General features: G+C 46.1%; 1 protein-coding gene and 1 non-coding gene across 11 annotated transcripts in view; one reads left to right on the top strand and one right to left on the bottom strand.

Moving 5' to 3' along the window:
- The window catches only part of MDM4 (MDM4 regulator of p53), an 88,949-nt gene that overhangs the window by 40,636 nt on the left and 32,893 nt on the right, over positions 1-15,420 (bottom strand). For 2 of the 10 annotated variants that reach the window (XR_009246145.1, XM_058669060.1), the window contains one exon: positions 9,663-9,799. The exons of 3 other annotated variants lie outside the window; for them this stretch is intronic. Coding sequence is in view for 3 of the 7 variants with exons in the window: in XM_058669060.1 (XP_058525043.1) it covers positions 9,795-9,799 (5 nt within the window). In the remaining 4 variants the exon portion in view is untranslated. Of the gene's footprint in view, positions 1-8,942; positions 9,800-12,440; positions 12,522-13,546; positions 13,697-15,420 lie in introns of those variants that run through there. 5 more of the 10 variants (XR_009246140.1, XM_058669058.1, XR_009246141.1 and 2 more) reach the window with 5 other exon arrangements.
- On the top strand, positions 11,302-11,383 carry LOC118759175 (small nucleolar RNA SNORD45). The gene has a single exon (XR_004996020.2). It is a non-coding gene; the product is annotated as a small nucleolar RNA SNORD45 (small nucleolar RNA).

Below are 15,420 nucleotides of genomic sequence, written 5' to 3'. Positions count from 1 at the left end.
TGAGGCAGACAGGGTGCAACATACACGAGCACACATAGAGGCCAACTATGCCAGTTAGGAACCTAACATCTGCTGTCACGCATGAGATTGGGTCTGGGAGTGGGCCTGGTGGGGGAACTTGGGGAACTAGTGGGCTGTAGCTCCCACTGGTGAACAAGTGAGTCAGGGCTGGGTGTGAGTCAGGCCAAGCAAGCCTGCCTCACTTGTCAGCAGGTGTGCAGGCTGGCTCAAGGGAGGCAGAATGAACAGGGCTGGACTACACTGTACCACACTGGCATGCACAGGAGTGAGGATGGGGTGCAGGCCATGCTGGGCTAGACTATCACACCTACCAGTCTACATGAAAGCCAGGGTTGTGGGCAGGCTGGACAGACTTAGGCTACAGCATTCACTGGCAACAGCTGGGACTCAGTGTGGGCTGGGCCAGGCCAGGATGCAGCATCCAATGGCAAGGGTCAAGATGGGGGGTAAGGGCCCGGCGGCACGGTCTAGAGGCTAAAGTCCTTGCCTTGATCGCGCCAGGATCCCATATGGGCACCGGTTCTAATCCCGGCAGCTCCACTTCCCATCCAGCTCCCTGCTTGTGGTCTGGGAAAGCAGTTGAGGACGGCCCAATGGGACCCTGCATCCATGTGGGAGACCCGGAAGAGGTTCCAGGTTCCCAGCTTTGGATTGGCACAGTACTGGCTGTTGCGGTCACTTGGGGAGTGACTCACAGATGGAAGATTTTCCTGTCTCTCCTCCTCTCTGTATATCTGACTTTGTAATAAAAATAAACAAATCTTTAAAAAAAAAAGAAAAGAAAAAAGATGGGGGGTAAGCCATGCAAGGCTGGGTTGGATCAACTACTGGCGCACACACAAGATCTGTGGCTAGAAGCAGGCCTGGTAGGGGGCTAAGGGGACACCCTGCTGGGCTATTGTTCCCATTGGTGAGCATGAGAGCCAGAAATGGGGGTGGACCTGGCTGAACATGGTTACAACAACCCTCAGCATGTGTGTGGGCTGGGTCCGGAGGTGTGCGACTGGGCTAGGCTCCAGCACCTGATGGTGTTCGCAAGAGCCAGAGCGGGTATAGGATAGGCTGGGTTATGTCACAAAACCTGCTGATCCACACAACAGCCAGGTCTAGGGATGGGCTACACAGTGTTATGATATAGCACCCACCAGGGAAAACTGGAAAGGGTATAGGCTGGACTGGCAAGGCTGTAGTACCTACCAGTGAAGTTTGGGACTAGAAGTGGGCCAAGTCAAGCCTAGCCAAACACCCACTAGTGTGCGCTAGATCCACAGCTGGGGGCTGGTCTGGTTTGATAGGGGACTAGGGGAACTTCTCTGTTAAGACACAACCCTGGGGCCCGGTGACGTGGCCTAGCACCTAAAGTCCTCACCTTGAACACGCTGGGATCCCATATGGGCGCCAGTTCTAATCCCGGCAGCCCTGCTTCCCATCCAGCTCCCTGCTCGTGGCCTGGGAAAGCAGTCGAGGACGGCCCAAAGCCTTGGGACCCTGCACCCACGTGGGAGACCTGCAGGAAGTTCCTGGCTCCTGGCTTCGGATCGGCACAACTCTGGCCGTTGCGCTCACTTGGGGAGTGAATCATCGGACGGAAGATCTTCCTCTCTATCTCTCCTCCTCTCTGTATATCTGCCTTTCCAATAAAAATAAATAAATCATAAAAAAAAAAAAGAAAAAAGAAAAAAAAGGACACAACCCTGGATGCTGAGCACGAGAACTAAGGCTGGGGACAGTCTAGGCCGGGCCAGGCAACAGTACCCATCGGCATATGTGTGGGTCAGGTCTGGGGGCATGTTGGGCTGGACCAGTCTGCAACACCCAGTGGAAGGAGTGGGATACAGGATGGGGTGTAGGCCAGGTCAGGTTGGAAAACACCCACCAGTTATAAGAATGGGACTGAGGGCTGGCCAGGCTTGGACAGGCTGCAGCACCTCCCAGCATGAGCTAGGACTGGAGGCAGGCCTGATTGAGCCAGACTGCGGCACCCACTGGCAAATGCAAAGATAAGGCAGGCTAAGGCAGACTGGGTCACAGCACCTAACAACACAAAGACCCCAGGCCAGAAACAAGACCGGTGGAAGGACTACAGGGCCTCCCCAGCTGGACCACTGCTCCCATTGGTGAGCATAAGAGCTGGGACTGAGGGTAGATGAGGCTAAGCAGGACTGCAACAACTACCTGCCTGCATGTGTGCTGGGTTTGGGGTAAGGCTGGGCTAGGCCAGTCCATGGCATCCACTGGTGCAAGAGCCAGGTTAAGTGCCGAATAACCGTGCTTTGCCACAACATCCACTGCCAAGTGCCAGGACAGGATGCAAGTCATGTCAGACTGGACCGCAGTACCCCACTGAAAGTATAAGATCCCAACTGGGAATAGGCTTAATAGGGAAATTGTGGGCACTCCTCTACTGGACTGCAGCCCTACTGGTATGCACGAAAGCCAGTGCTGGGAGGTGGATCACACTAGACAAGGCAACAGCACTCATCAGCATATGTGTGGGCTATGGGGGTGGGGTAGGCTGAGCTAAGCTGCAACACTCACAAGTGTATATGAAAGCCCAACTGGGATATGGTATAGACCAGACTTGTCTGGTGTGCATACTGGCACAAGCAGAAACCATACCTGGGGGCAGCCCTGGTAGGGGTTATTAGGGGTCACAACTAGGCTGCAGCTTCCACTAGGATGCATAAGGGACAGGTCTGTGGCACACTGGGTTGAGCTGGGCTGCAGCACCCATTGTTTACATAGGACATGGGGCTGAGGACATAAGTGACAACTACAACCACCAGTGTATGCACAGGCTGATGCGGGTGATAGTCTGAACCAGACCCTGTACTAGCTGGCACATGCAAGAATCTAGGGTCACCCCAGGGACTCCCCAGCTGGACCACTGGACTCAAAACTGGGATCATAGAATTTGTGGTCTGACCTTAGAATACATGTGTCAAATGCCTGTGGGTGGTATACCCAGGTACATATGGGAGACAGGATGGCCAGCTCACCTAGACCTGCAGAAGCTGAGTGCCATATCAGAAGATGAACAGAACAGGTTGGACAACTCTCCTCGTTGAGCTTTGACAGCAAGTGTCTGAGCAAGTTGGATGCACTGGGGTGGACTGTCAGCCTAAGGGGCCTTGGAAAGATTTTCCCAACCTTGGAGCAATGAAACAGCATCTCAGAACTATCAAAACCACTCAAACAATACCCTTGGAGCATTCTTCTCCACATCAGGGGTTTCTAAGATGATGTCAAGTGGACATCCCCGGGCACTGATGTAGTTAAGCAGCTGGGAGCGGTCCCATTCCCCCACTGACACAGGGAAAAGGGGAGAAAATGATAATTGGAATATTTGTCCCACCCAACTTTCCCCTGCCTCGACCCTCCCCACCCTAATCAGTGGTCCTCATAGGTGCGCATCGTTGTCAGTTATGTAAACATTTAAAAAAAAAAAAAGCTACAGCCTACAGCCCCTCATCCCAATGAGGAAAATTCTCTGTATAACTTGGGGGCTCCTTTATGACTTGGACCCTAAGAATGACAGATAACAAAGACTCTAAAAGGCAACTGGAGAAATACTCAAAATCACTGCTAATGCGAAGTCCAATAACTTCCCCAAAGCAGTAGAGACAGCACAGGGGCCCAGCACTATGCACAGCGGACAAAGAACAAAATGCAATCTGGCTGCAAATAAAATCAAACTATTTCCTCAATAATGACAATACATAACAAAACGAAAAAAATTTTTAATCGGCAAACAAAATGCAATTCAACCCAAAAGTACTGCAAGCCTAATATAGTGCAAACACCAGCGCCGTTAACTTAGTGGTGCTTATAACTACTCAAGAACACACAAGTGTTTCCCAATGCCTCACTTAAGCTGACCACATCCTGGTTATTCTGTCATCTCCTATTATTTTATGAATCTACATTTGCTACTCCCTGTGAGACATGTTTGGGAAATTGCTTGTTTTCTATATTCCAGCAGTGCATTTTATGCCATCTCCTAAAGGGTATGCAGGATTTATGCACAAGACCCCAGCAAAGCAGTCCTATCAGGAAAGAACCTGCTCTTCAAATGTACACGCACGTCTTAGAACGGCCAGAGACAAGGCTTTCCTTACCACGGACCATGGCAAGGACGCACGCAGTTAGCATGGCTCCCAGGGCTCAGCTGAGCACACAGGAAGCAACCGGTTGCTCAGCTTGCAGGCCGTGAGGAACTGTGTAAACACACATACACTCTCTCTCTCTCCAACACACAGAGTCTGAGCTACCATGAGCATGACATCTTCTGGCATCTCCAAGGCAATTGTATGTTTCAAGATCGCTCTGCAAAGGTTAACCGCCACAACGAGGTAGAAAAGGTAATGTGCTCATTTACAGATGAGAGAAACTGAGATTTAAAGACTCAAGCCAGTAGGACAGTCTGACTCTTCCAATATGCACTTAACAGTGCATAGCTACAGTCCATCTGGGTCTGCTCCTGACTTATATGGTGCCAAGTGCAGAGGCGGCCAACAAAAATGTCATTCCCCTTGCACAACATTTTCTAAGGAAAAAGAATGCAAAGGGGGCAGACTATGGGGTCGGGGCGGGGGGGAATTCTCCCGTTAGAGGGCAGGCTGGCTGGGCTGACTCAGGGCACAGACCTGGAGGACACGAGTGCCCCCTACTGTCACTCCATCTTTGCCATGCCTTTGTTAGGAGTGGCCTTTTCTCGTTTTGAGAACCCACCATCTGACCCTACAGAGACACTCTCCCGACATCCACCCCAAGAGAGGAATCAGAAGATCCTGTTGTCCAAATGGTGCCAGGGGGTGACCCAGAGGCTTCTGGTACAGAAGCAATAGCCAGAGAGAACTTCAAACCCATAGGATATAAGAGCGGCGGTAAGGGAAGGGAAATGTCCATTGGTATTAAAGCACTTAATGCTGAGAAAACACATACCTTCAGCTAAGAAATTAGACACTTGAACAGATAACCCATTCAAGTGTTGTAACATCACTTCTCAGTGGAGCACCTGCCTGGCCCCTTTTCCATCTCTCCGTGCGGCCACCCCAGCCCCGAGGCAGTAAGGGAGAACCTGCATGGGGAAAGCTCCCACAGATGAAGCAGGACCATGGACTTCAGGCGAGCCATGCTTGCTGCTTATACACATGCCTCCTTCCGGAATGTTCTCAAACACTACAGATGAAGGTGCAGTAAATCCAGGAGTGGGCTTGACTGAAAAACACCACATCCCCCAAGAACAGCTTTGCTTGTACTGCACACCACTTAATCAGAAGACCTCAAAACGCTTACAGTGCTTTCTCCCACATGAGAAGAGATCCAGGGGCTCCCAGACTAAGCAATGGCAGACATAACGAAAGCTGTACCAACAAAAGGGACGACTCAGAACTGTCCCCAAATGAGACCCAGGGAGCTACTTCAATCACTCAGCTGCTCATTTCTAGTTTAGCCTTGGAATCCTCGAAATGTCCCCTCCTAGGCTAAATTGTAACTCGCACATCTGAGAGATCCCAGCAGAGTAATTCAACATTCCCTCCAGCAGTGCAAATCTCCATCAGTAAACGTGACATCTTCACTTTGGCACAGGAAGAGCTTGCAGGCTCCTTGGTCTTCCAAGTGCAGATTCTGAACGTGGCTAGTTTGTAACCAAGGACATTTTAGACAAGGCAGCATCAGTCTGAGTGTGCACACATGCACATATCATCAGGAGAACCCTCAGAAGTAGTCCTGCTTCAGGATGTGGGCTTCAACAACGTGAGGAGGTCATCGGCTACACAGAAAACAAGATTCACAGTGTCCCTGGCCACACCATTTCAGGTAAGCCTGGAAGGAAAACCCCACAGGCTGGCTAGTGAGTTCTGCTTTTCAAAGTGAATCAAGAGGTAACATTCAATATCCCCATAGATTACAGGAACATCCAAATTTCCCATTAATGACTTTTCAAAGGAGCCAACATTGCAGTAAACTGAACCCCCTCCCAAATTATGTTTTAACCTCTAAAAATAGATTCGTACAACACAAATGTCCACAAAACATTGCATACATCAGCAATATAAATTATAATTCAAACACAACAGCACATTTCATATGCTTGGCAGTGACGCAGTGTTGCATTACACAGTCTATGGCAGTGGGCAGCTGGCCTGGCTGGACTCCGATCCGCTGCTTGAGCCTAGGACTGGAAGTCCGTGGTCTCTTGAGGTCGATGAAGTACAGACAGAAATACCAGTTTGAAGGCTTGGTCTCAACTTCTACAAAGTCTGAAGTAAGTATTAGACACAAATGTATAACATAACTGCTGTCTACACAGAAAGCTGAGCGCATGGACATTAAGAGGCAGGAGACCCAACTAGCTATTACCCAAAAAAGTGTTTTTTTCTAATGATTTATTATCAATGTTCTGAACTTCCTGTGCAAGAGAATGACTATACATGAGAATGTAAATGACAACTCAGATAAAGAAGCTGCTACTAATGTGGTGATGCCACTACTCAGTCTGCACTGAGATGCATCAGAAACATAGAACCCCATAGCCACCCTCACTGCATATCCTTCCTCACAGTCCAACTACAACTCAAACAAATGAAAAAAGGGAGAGTCAAAATGAAAGGGATGAGGATGAGGTGGGTGGGATCCTGTGCCTACAGCTAGGGTGAACTGGCACTGTCCCCAGAATGCCCAAGCACACAAGCTGTGCCATAGCACCAGAAGTCCAGCCATCTCTTACTCAGTGGTAAACTCTAAAGATTTCACATCCAACCTCTAACTTGCTTTTGCAGCAGTAAAACAGTTTGTACCAGAGGAAGCAATGAAAAACAAAACAAAGAATAGGAAGGCTTACCGTTCCCTTCCCTTAACAGGAAGACAAGGTTAGACTCCAACAGCAAAGTATGTAGTATTGCTGGAGACAGAGGAAATTCAGGGAAGCAGACGGGACACAAAGAATGCGGCCCAACAACAGATCCTGTGCCGGGCAGGGATGTACCAGAATTAGCTTCAAACATAAATATTTGGGGATCACAGGATACAGCTGAACAGCACACTGGCAAAACCTAAAGAGGGCTAGTGAACCATCAGACGAGTATGGCGGTGAGGAATAAAAGCAAACTGGTCAGGTTTTGGAGCATTCACCTTGGCCTAACGAAGGACTGGTTCTGCTCATGGGGTGAACAAATGGGTCCTCCTGGCATCTGAAAGCAGCCAGACTCCAAGCTTCACGTGTAACAGAACAGCACTGGACAAGACTGGTCAGGCCCCCAGCCTGCTTCACCTGTCCTCACTGAAGCAGGATTGTCTGATTAGCTAAGAAAACATGCGACTGGGCTGTTTTCAACCTCCTTCTAAAGCCCCATTCTAGCTACAGCATCATAATCTCTGAAGTCATTTATCAGAAGCCCTATATTTGAAACTCCCCCCAAGATGGGCTCAGCTGAGGGATCTAGATTCCAGTGAGAACTCTGAACCCTGGCTGTGCACTAGCTGTCACCAGCCTCAGCTAGTGCAAGCGCAGATGTGTGAATGTTAAGGGAAGTCTTCCGCTCTACGCTCCAACCCAGCCCTTCCTCCTAAAGCAAGGCTTCCTTCCAGAAGCACTCCAGAACATGCAGCAGAGCTCAGGAGCGGTCTCCTGGGGGCCAGGAGCTGTCTCCTGGGGGCCAGGAGCTGGGTTACCCAGCCCAGATGCTATTCCTCCAGGAGTTAATTACCCTTGGGTAGCTTTAAAGCCCACAGGCACCAGAGCACCCTGCTGAGAGCTGAGAGCACCACGACTGAGAAAGCAAAGCAGGGACAGCTTCAGCTGTGCAGAACCAGGAAGGCATCTGGTCCAGAAACCTGCGTTTTGTGTACTCACTGGAATTAAAACTCTAGTTTAGCTGATTCATTGGAAATGAGAGCAGGCTTTGCCAGCTTCTGAGATAGGACTTTTTTCTAGAATCAGCTAAGCCTATAGTTCTACAGTTTTAATATAAGTATCTTTAAAGCATGTATATAATATACACTATATTGCATCCTAAGTACTTCAATTTTTTTAAAGATTTTATATATTTTTAAGATTTTATTTATTTTTTTATTGCTAGTCAGATATACAGAGAGAAGGAGAGACAGAGAAGAAGATCTACCGTCCTTTGATTCACTCCCCAAATGGCCACAACAGCTGGAGCTGCACCGATCCAAAGACAGGAGCCAAGAGCCTCCTCTGGCTCTCCCACATGGGTGTAGGGTCCCAAGGCTTTGGCCCACCCTCAACTACTTTCCCAGGACACAAGCAGGGTGGTGGGTGAGAAGCGGGGCTGCTGGGACATGAACCGGCACTCATATGGGATATCCCAATGAGTCCAAGGCAAGGACTTTAGCCGCTAGGCTACCGCGTGGGCCCAGTACTTACATTTTTAATATCCACACGTTTAAAGATGTGCAAAAACAGAATTACCTAGAGTGACAGCCATGAAATGCCTGAAGAACCACAGTGAGTGTTTGGGATGACAGACTATTCTGGCTTATTTTGGGTGATTACTCAAGATTTGTACAATTCAGCTGAAGGGAATACTTTCTTATATATAATTATACTTCATTTTTCAAATGTGCAAAAGGTTATAAAATTTTAGGGGTATGTTATCAAAAATTTTCATAACCACTGTATTAGGCATCCCTGGAAGAAGTCCCTTGCTTGTCAACACTGTCTCTTGGGGCTTCTCTGAGACATGTACCCCAACTATAACAAAGGGGCACACAGTCCTTCCCAATTTGAACCAGCCAAGTCATGGATATTTCTCTCCATTTGCTCATCCCACCTTGAATTCGGACAACAGAAAAACATTCCCCAACAGAAGAGTAAGGATTAAATCAACTAAGGAAAGGATTAATTCTTAAATAATCTGATAAGTAAATAATGAATGATTTTTTTTCTGTTTGTGCTGGTAGGTGGTTCCCTCCCAAGCCCTAATCTTTGGAGGAAGAATGAAATGACTTACGTATCTTAAGTGGATCTTAGGTATCTGTTAGTGAAACCCCCAAAGTCGATTATCTAGTTCTAAAGAACTCTGAAGTCCCACACATGTTTAGAAGAAAAATGTCCAGGAACACAGGTGCTGACATGAATCACTGCGCAGATGCCAGGTGACTGGGGAGAGATGCTCAACACTGGTGTTTTCAGTATGACTTGGTTCTCTGGCTCTTTCTCTGCAACTCCCTGATTCAGCTATGCTATGAAAACTTTAATAACCAACTGAATTTCCTTCTTACAAGTAGGGCACAAAGCCCCGGCCTTCTTTAGTCTTCTAGCACAATGAAAACAAGTGGTAAGATGGCTCGTCCTCCCATGAATAATGTTCCCATCTCGTGGTCTTTTCTCACATAAGCTACAGGGCTTCAAGATACTCTGACAATCCTCCATATTTTCTGTATCTGTCCTCTGTTCAAAGAGGTTATCTGCTTGTTCTCCCGTGCTCGAGACAGTCTCTTGGCTTTCAGAACTATGAGCCAAATCTAAGAATTCCACCGAGTTGCAGGGGTCAAACAGTTTGGATCTTTCTTCCTTTTTATATACATCTTTAGGTCTAACAACTGGAGCTGAAATGGTTCTTCGGCAGTCGGGAACATCAATTCCTTCATTTTCCTTCCTTTCGGGTATGGCAGTGATATCAGAGGTGGAAAAGGAATGGCTTAACTTGGAACAATCTGAATACCAGTCTTTCCTCAAGGCCCAGCAACGAAAACAGTACCTCTTGCTTGGAGAGTTAAATTTCTTGCACTCTGTACACTGCCACTCATCCTACAAAGACAAGTGCAGCTAGTTAATATTCACTCTACTGTGAACCTGCTCTAAGAGGCGAGGGCTTGTGAATTCTCCTCCTCTCACTAAGCGACAGTTCAGACATTTCACGTACAAGTGGTCCAGCCTCAGACTGGGGCCAATCCTACAGCTAGGAGAATGTGGAAGTTTCCTAACTAGAGTGCCGCAATCGCCACTTACAAACCAACATCTGATACTGCTCTCTCCTAAGAAAGTTAAATTAACTGTTCCAGCTTCCCATTCAGTCTGGTAAAATATACATTTTTTTTCCTTTTTCTTCACTGCCTTCTTTTTTAGGTCATTTTTCTTTGACACCTGTTCCTTTATCAGAAGACTGAAAACTGAACAAGGTAATACAGTGTTATTCTTTCCCATTAATTAACAAATGCCAAGAAATGTGACCAAAAAAGGGAAGAAAATTGTAAAACAAGACCTGAACACGTGAGTTAATTCAGGATGCTCTATGTCCTTGGGATCACAGGTAGTCAGCTGCATGCCTCAATCACACTCTGAAAAGATTTTCATGCCCCTGAATGCCAAGTAATTCTTCCCCCATTTCTCCATATTCAAATTAGGAGACACTAGAGCTCAATCAGCATTAAAGGTGGTGCTTAAGCCAAAGGAGGCAAGATTCTTTTACTGCAGATAACTGGCTTCAACAGGATCAATGGTCTGACCAAGGTTGACTCAATTACTCATAGGACCAAGGCCAAGTGTAGAAGCTCTAACTCCACTGAGCCACAGCAGCATGATAATATATTAAACTGGAACATCTTCCAAAGAGCCTCAAAATTTAAGTCAATTTTAAAAATATATTTATTTTTATTGCAAATTCAGATATATAGAGAGGAGGAGAGGCAGAGAGATCTTCCATCTGATGATTCCACCCCAAGTGGCTGCATTAGCTGGTGCTGCACAGATCCAAAGCCAGGAGCCAGGAACCTCCTCCAGGTCTCCCACATAAGTGCAGGGTCTCAAGGCTTTGGGCCGTCCTCGACTGCTTTCCCAGGACACAAGCAAGGAGTTGGATGGGAAGCAGGGCTGCCGGGATTAGAACTGGCTCCCATATTGGATACTGGTGCATTCAAGGCAAGGACTTTAGACGCTAGGCTACCACATCAGGCCCAAAATTTATGTCAATTTAAGATCCTCCAATCTAGGGGGTCAACATTGTGACACAGCAGGTGAGTCCACTGCCTGTGAAGCCAGCACCCCACAGATGTGCCGGTTCAAGTCCCGTTTGTTCCACCTTTGATTCAGCTCCCTGCTGAAGCATCTGTGAAGGCAGTGGAAGGCAGCCCATGTGCCTGGGCCTGTTCACCTATGTGGGAGATCAGGAGGCAGCTCAGGCTTTGGATCTGCCCAACTCTGGCTACTGGCATCCTTTGGGGAGTGAACCAGTAAACGCAGATCTGTCTCCCCCTCTTTCTCTGTGACTTTACTTTTCATATAAATAAACAAATCTAAAAATAATAAGATCCGGTCAATGATGTGTTGGCATGTATTAACTGAAATCACTGCTGATGTGATAACAATTTAGCTCTAGAATTACGCTGAGATCTTGGAAGAAAAAAAAAACAGTAAGATCCTCTAATCTCACCTGAAATGCTATACAAATACTCAAAGAAGCTTCATAGATTTGGAATTCTTAATTGATGGTAAGCCACAATTGTACTGACACCACTTTTCTGTTGTTAATTCGGAAAATAATAGGGTTTATTAAAGTCTATGCCATTTTCAATTTGATGAAATACAGTTTACTTGTTTAAAAATCTTCTGGGCCCAAGTAGTCACAGAAGTTTTACTCAGATGAAAATATTTATCACTGTCATTTGCATAAAGATCAAGAAAAATAATGGACCAAGGTGTGCTATTTTCCTTCTGAGCTATGCATAGGCAGATCATTTGCAATAAATCATCCTAACAGTCAACAGCAGTATGCGGAGGTAGTGGTGAGGACTCGCACAAGCAGCAAAGTCCTTTCTTCATCCTTCCCTCACCATACTCGCTCCCACAGTGAATTAGCTGTTGGAAATACTGTTAGGAAAATGGGTAAATAACATGAAAAAAGAAAAAGCAAGTTCACATACATTTGGGTCTAGATAGGAGCTATCACTTGGTGACAAATCCATATCTATTACCTAACAGCTTAATACCGAATCTTTATTAACAGCCCATACTAATATTTACTGGTGTGGAAATTAGGGCATTTATTTATTTTTCATTTATTTTTAAGAGAGTTGACATTGTCACTATTTCTATTCCACAGAGAAATCTGCTCACCCTACAAGGTGTCTTTATAGCTACAGCCTGCGAGTTGGTGGGGAAAGCAGTGCAGACTAACAGTATCTCCAGCACATCGAGCCTAGAGAGTTCGGGTGGCGGGGGAGAGGTACAGAGGCATTTAAGTCTCCCCCCTTCACGACACAGGGGGAGATCAGATCAGATTCTCTCTTTTCCTCGATTCCAACATGAACCTCTAACAAGAGAAGCCTCTGAGCAGTGAGGGAAGGCTGAAGCAGCAGGCCTTTGGAGGGGCAGCCTGCCACCAGGGCATGCTCCTGGGCCTCCTGCGTCTCAGGACTGGCTCCTGCACACGGCTTTCCCCAGTGATTCATACCTCAGAGGTGACTTCCACATCAGTGTCATCACTTAAGGATTTAGAGTCCTCAGGGTCGTCAGTTTTCCCCACTTCAACCATCTGTAAAGGCAAAGCCATCTCATTAGTAAGACTGACCTGAGAGGAAGACTTCACCTGAAAGCCAACACAACAGCTTCAATTACCGACTCACATTCTAGCTCCATCACTACAAGCACTTAAGACCAAGGGAGATTCTGTACACACCTGAACAGGGATGGAAAAGCACCCACAAGTGTCACCAGGTATTTTCTTTAAACTTAGAACTTTGAAGAAAACAAACAATTAAATAGTCAAGCTGCAAATGACTAAACATAAAACCATTTTTATAATGGGAATGTAGACAGATATGAAGGATGAAAGTAATGCATTATAAAAATTTTACTTTTCACATCCAAGAACAAAAATAGTTCTGTGATCCTCTGGCTGACCTAAAAAAGCCTGCCCAAAGACCAGGGTGGGGAGGGTCTTTCAAATTTAAAAATATAGCATTTAAAGCATCCATCTGCCTACAGCAAACATCCCAGGGCATGGGTATCACTGGGAATGCCCATTCCTTTGAAAATCAAGTAACTGACCAAATGACAACTTTGATCTGGTTTTTGGCTATACTGATTGGGCAGTGTGAATGCGAACCCTCCACATGGGATCTGCTGCCTCTGAGACGCCCCCTAGGGACACTACACTGCATGCACTCAGAGTCCTACCTCCCCTCTTTCCTTCTGTTTTAACACTACGAGGTAAAAAAAACCAACTGTCCTTCCATTTAGATAAAAAATGGTTATAAAAGTCTGAGATCTCTAAGAAAGATTTTCCTCCTACAGGATGTTGACGCCACTCAGAACTTTGCCTTGTTAGCCAATGAGAACTGTAGATGAATAAACTTCTCCTCAATGAAAGACTACCTAAGCAGAATAGGGCAGCTTGCTTCTAACAAAGTAGAAACCATACCATCAAATCTTACTTCAAAAGCAGCCGTGGTAAATTTTAAAACTGATTATAGGAAAACAATAAAATTTTAAAACAGGAAATTATAATTTTTTGTAGCAGGATGTACCAGTAAGACCAAGATTACACTATAAACATACCTTTTTGTCACTCACTTTCCCTACTTCTTCACTTGCTTGTCCAATAAGAACCGCTTCACCTTTTATTCCAACACCCAACTGATCTGACACTGATTCATTCAAAAACCACAAGTCATCTGTAGTGTCTGAAACAATGGCAGTACCTATATCCTAACAGAAAAAGAAAACCAACAAGTTTCTGTAGTCAGTGGTTTATAAAGAGATGATGAACCAACAAACAAAACTCAACATCTTCACAGTACATCTCCAAAGAACATCTTATTTCCCTTCTATGGACAAATATTCACCAGCAGATATCTAATTAGACACCTACTGTGGATAAATGATTTTTAAATTCTTGGCAAGAAACTTCCAATTTTAACACTGAATCATGATTGAACACTTGAGAAAGAAACAGCACTCAAGGGCCTAAGAGTTAAGGACTCATACAGTTACTTAACTACATTGAACACATTTCCTGCAGGCCTTTCCATAGGCAGCGCCCTGAAAAGTCAGGAAAAAACACTCCACTAGTTCTGACATGTTCTTTTAATGATCATGACTGAGAAATATCAGTGAAATCTTCTGCTGTAACACTTCGATATTCTAAACAACTATAAAACACACAGAACTTTCTGTGCTCATCCATGGACGTTTTATGACACGCTTTTCTACATCATGAGACAACTCCACATTTTGCAGTGTCCTATGCCCTTTCATTATTCAACAAGTAGTCACTGAATGCCTCTAATGTGCCAGACACTGCACCCATTACAAGGTAATGGAACAGAGTAAATAACACAAAACACCTGGCCTCGCCTTTCAATGAGGGGAAAACAGAAACCCACCTGCACAGGACAATACCATCTTTACCACATGAGAACTGCAACAAGTAAAGGAGCAGAGGGACCTGGGGAGACGGCCATGCCAACCAGGGGTGGGTTTTGGAGGGCCACCAGTTATAATGCACAATCCTAAAATGAGTGGGACCCGCCAGAACTGCAGCACGACTGCTGTGGAAACATCTGGAAAAACTGCACTTCAGCTGAATTCTAAATCTGGGACACTGTTCCAGAAACAGGAAAGAATAAACCTAAGGTACCCGAGAAAGAAGAAGCCTGGAGTACACACAGTGAATAATAAAGAGACCAGGCTAGTCATGGCTACTGTACAGAATCTAGGCTTTTATCTCGATGCTTTCTGAAACCACCACTGAAGAATTATAAACATGGCAGTGATATAACAAAATTGGTTCTCTGAAAAGACTGAACTATTTAAGATGAAGAAGAACTATACTATAAGGCTACTATAATAGCTGCACACACAAAAAGATGCCAGCTTGAATCCAGCTGTGATAGTGAAATAATTAAAAGTGGTTAATTAGATTCCAGATGAGGCAGCATTGTCAACCTGTGCATTAACTAAACTGTCCCCTGCAATGCTGACATCCTACACGGGAGCCAATTCAAAGCCCCAGTCCAGCTCCCTACTAATGAGCCTGGCAAAGCAGAAGATGGCCTGGGCCCAGCATGGTGGCCCAATGCCTAAATCATCACCTTGCAAGCACCAGGATCCCTGTAGGGACTGGCTCATGTCCTGGCTGCCCCACTTCCCAACCAGCTCTCTGCTTATGGCCTGGAAGGGCAACACAGGATGGCCAAAGCCACGGGATCCCAAACCCATGTAGGAGACCAGGGTAGAAGCAACTGGCTCTTGGCTTGGTATCAGCGTCGCTCTGGCTGTTGCAGCCATTTGGAGAGTGAACCAGCAGATGGAAGATCTTTGTCTCTCCTTCTCTCTGTAAACCTGCCTTTCTAATAAAAGTAAATCTAAAAAAAAAAAGAAAAATGAGGCCTAAGTACTTGCAGCCCTACACCCAAGCGGGAGACCCTGGA

The sequence above is a fragment of the Ochotona princeps genome, chromosome 10 (assembly GCF_030435755.1).
Source record: "Ochotona princeps isolate mOchPri1 chromosome 10, mOchPri1.hap1, whole genome shotgun sequence".
Lineage (NCBI taxonomy): Eukaryota > Metazoa > Chordata > Mammalia > Lagomorpha > Ochotonidae > Ochotona > Ochotona princeps.
The sequence above is the reverse complement of the archived record's forward strand: the minus strand, read 5'-3'. Positions and strand labels throughout refer to the sequence as shown.